The 2,129-nt window shown below is 37.9% G+C and overlaps 1 protein-coding gene across 1 annotated transcript; it reads right to left on the bottom strand.

Annotated features, from left to right (window-relative positions):
* Positions 1-221: 221 nt before the first annotated feature.
* On the bottom strand, positions 222-1,608 carry LOC102474374 (zinc finger protein 300-like). Its single transcript, XM_014588724.2, is given in 3 exon segments — positions 222-395; positions 398-1,377; positions 1,563-1,608. Coding segments are annotated over 3 exon segments (1,062 nt in total). The 3' UTR covers positions 222-359.
* Between the last annotated feature and the right edge of the window lie 521 nt (positions 1,609-2,129).

Below are 2,129 nucleotides of genomic sequence, written 5' to 3'. Positions count from 1 at the left end.
AGCTTTAGTGTCATGTATTATCCTTCATTTATATAATTATTTTCCATAGTCTTTGCTGAAAAAGTTAGGTACTACCACATTAGAAACATGAATTTCTTTGTAAAATTTTATCTATGAAGATGTTTCATCAAAAATTATTACATTAATTGGGCTTTTAGTAACTACTAAGGCTTGAGCAAATACTGAAGCTTTTTCTGTGATCAGTTTATTATGACTTTACATGAATTTTCTGGTGTACAGTGAGTTGGGATTTCTGAATGAAGGCTTTCCCACATATAGTACATTGATAAGGCCTTTCCCCAGTATGAATTCTCTGATGTAAAACAAGGTCTGACTTCTGGGAAAAGGCCTTTCCACATTCAGCACATACATAAGGTTTTTCTCCTGTATGAATTCGCTGATGCCCTGGGAGGTGGGACTTCTGTGAGAAGGCTTTCCCACATTCAGTACACACATAAGGTTTTTCTCCTGTGTGAATTCTCTGATGTCCAATGAGATGTGATTTCTGGCAGAAGGCTTTACCACATTCGCTACATGTATAGGGTTTCTCTCCAGTATGCGTTCTCTGATGAATGATGAGCTGGGACTTCCGGGAGAATGTTTTCCCACATTCAGTACATTCATAGGGCTTCTCCCCAGTATGAATTAACTGATGTGTAATGAGTTCTGTCTTTCTGCTGAAGGCTTCCTCACATTGAGCACATTTGTAGGGTTTCTCACCAGTGTGAATCCTTTTATGTATAATGAGGTGGGACTTCTCACAGAAGGCTTTCCCACATTCAGTACATTCATATGGCTTCTCTCCAGTGTGAGCTCTATGATGTATAATAAGCTGTGACTTCTGGGAGAAGGCCTTTCCACACTCTCGACACGCATAAGGTTTCTCTCCCGTGTGAATTCTCTGATGTATGATGAGGGGTGATTTCTGGGAGAAGGCTTTCCCACATTCATTACATTCATACGGTTTTTCACCAGTGTGAACTCTCTGATGTATAATGAGGGACGATTTCTGAGAGAAGGCTTTTCCACATTCGGAACACTCGTAAGGTTTCTCCCCAGTATGAGTTCTCTGATGTACAATGAGATGAAACTTCTCACTGAACGCTTTTCCACATGCACCACAATCATATGGTTTCTTTCCAGTGTGAATTCTTTGATGTACAATGAGCTGTGACTTCTTAGCAAAGGCTTTTCCACATGTAATACATACACAGGTTTTCTCCCTCGTTTCAATACTCTGATACTGAATAATGGATTGTTTATTGCTGAAAATGTTTCTACACTGATTATCAACACAGGGTATTAGTCCATTGTGAATTTTATCAAGATTAAAATTGGATGCATTGTGGCTAGATGATTTTTCACACCCAAAACTTTCTTCAAGGTTTTTTCTTGAATCACTTGTTTTACAACTAGATAGGTCAACATTTGGTTTTAAGTTCTTTTTAAATGTATCATATTTATAGAGTTTTTGTCTTGCTATATCTGGTCTTATGCACTCTTGAAATCTTTTATGGTTTGAGGTGCCAGTCACTGTTTTATTGTTGATGAATGTGACTTGCCTGAAAAGTTTGTCTTGGTTTTCCTCACATCTCTGTAGCTGGCCATCACCTTGGCAGACTTTTAAAATGGAATACAATGAATCATCTTTTTTTATTCCTTTCAGTGTCTTATTAAGAAAGGAAACAGTCCCCAAAATACAAGATTGGGCATTGTGAAGGTTACTCTTCCTGTCTAAAAAAAGGAAAGATAAAAATCAAACAGTCATAAGAGACAATTGACAGAGTACAGAAAAGTAGAACAAATGGATGAAGAACACAGAAAACAGGGGTGGAGATGAGCCATACTGAAGGACAGTACAAAATACAGTATGATAAGGTGTACAGATAGGTACAAATGTTAAAGAGAAGTATTTATGTAAAAACTAGACCTAAAGAAGATAGTTAAGTGTGTGGATTCTTATCACTGTAATCTTCAATTACTCTCTCCATTTATCCTGCTTTCTAAATTTCTAAATAGAAATTATTGGGACCAGCAATTAGTGTAATGGCTAAGTCGCTGGACTCAGATGTAGTCGACTGTGGTTCGCGTCCCGGACCTAGTGGCTTAAAACTCATGCCAGGCGCATG

This window comes from Tupaia chinensis, unplaced genomic scaffold (genome assembly GCF_000334495.1).
Source record: "Tupaia chinensis unplaced genomic scaffold, TupChi_1.0 Scaffold000301_1, whole genome shotgun sequence".
Classification (NCBI taxonomy): domain Eukaryota; kingdom Metazoa; phylum Chordata; class Mammalia; order Scandentia; family Tupaiidae; genus Tupaia; species Tupaia belangeri.
This window is presented reverse-complemented; position numbering and strand designations above follow the sequence as displayed.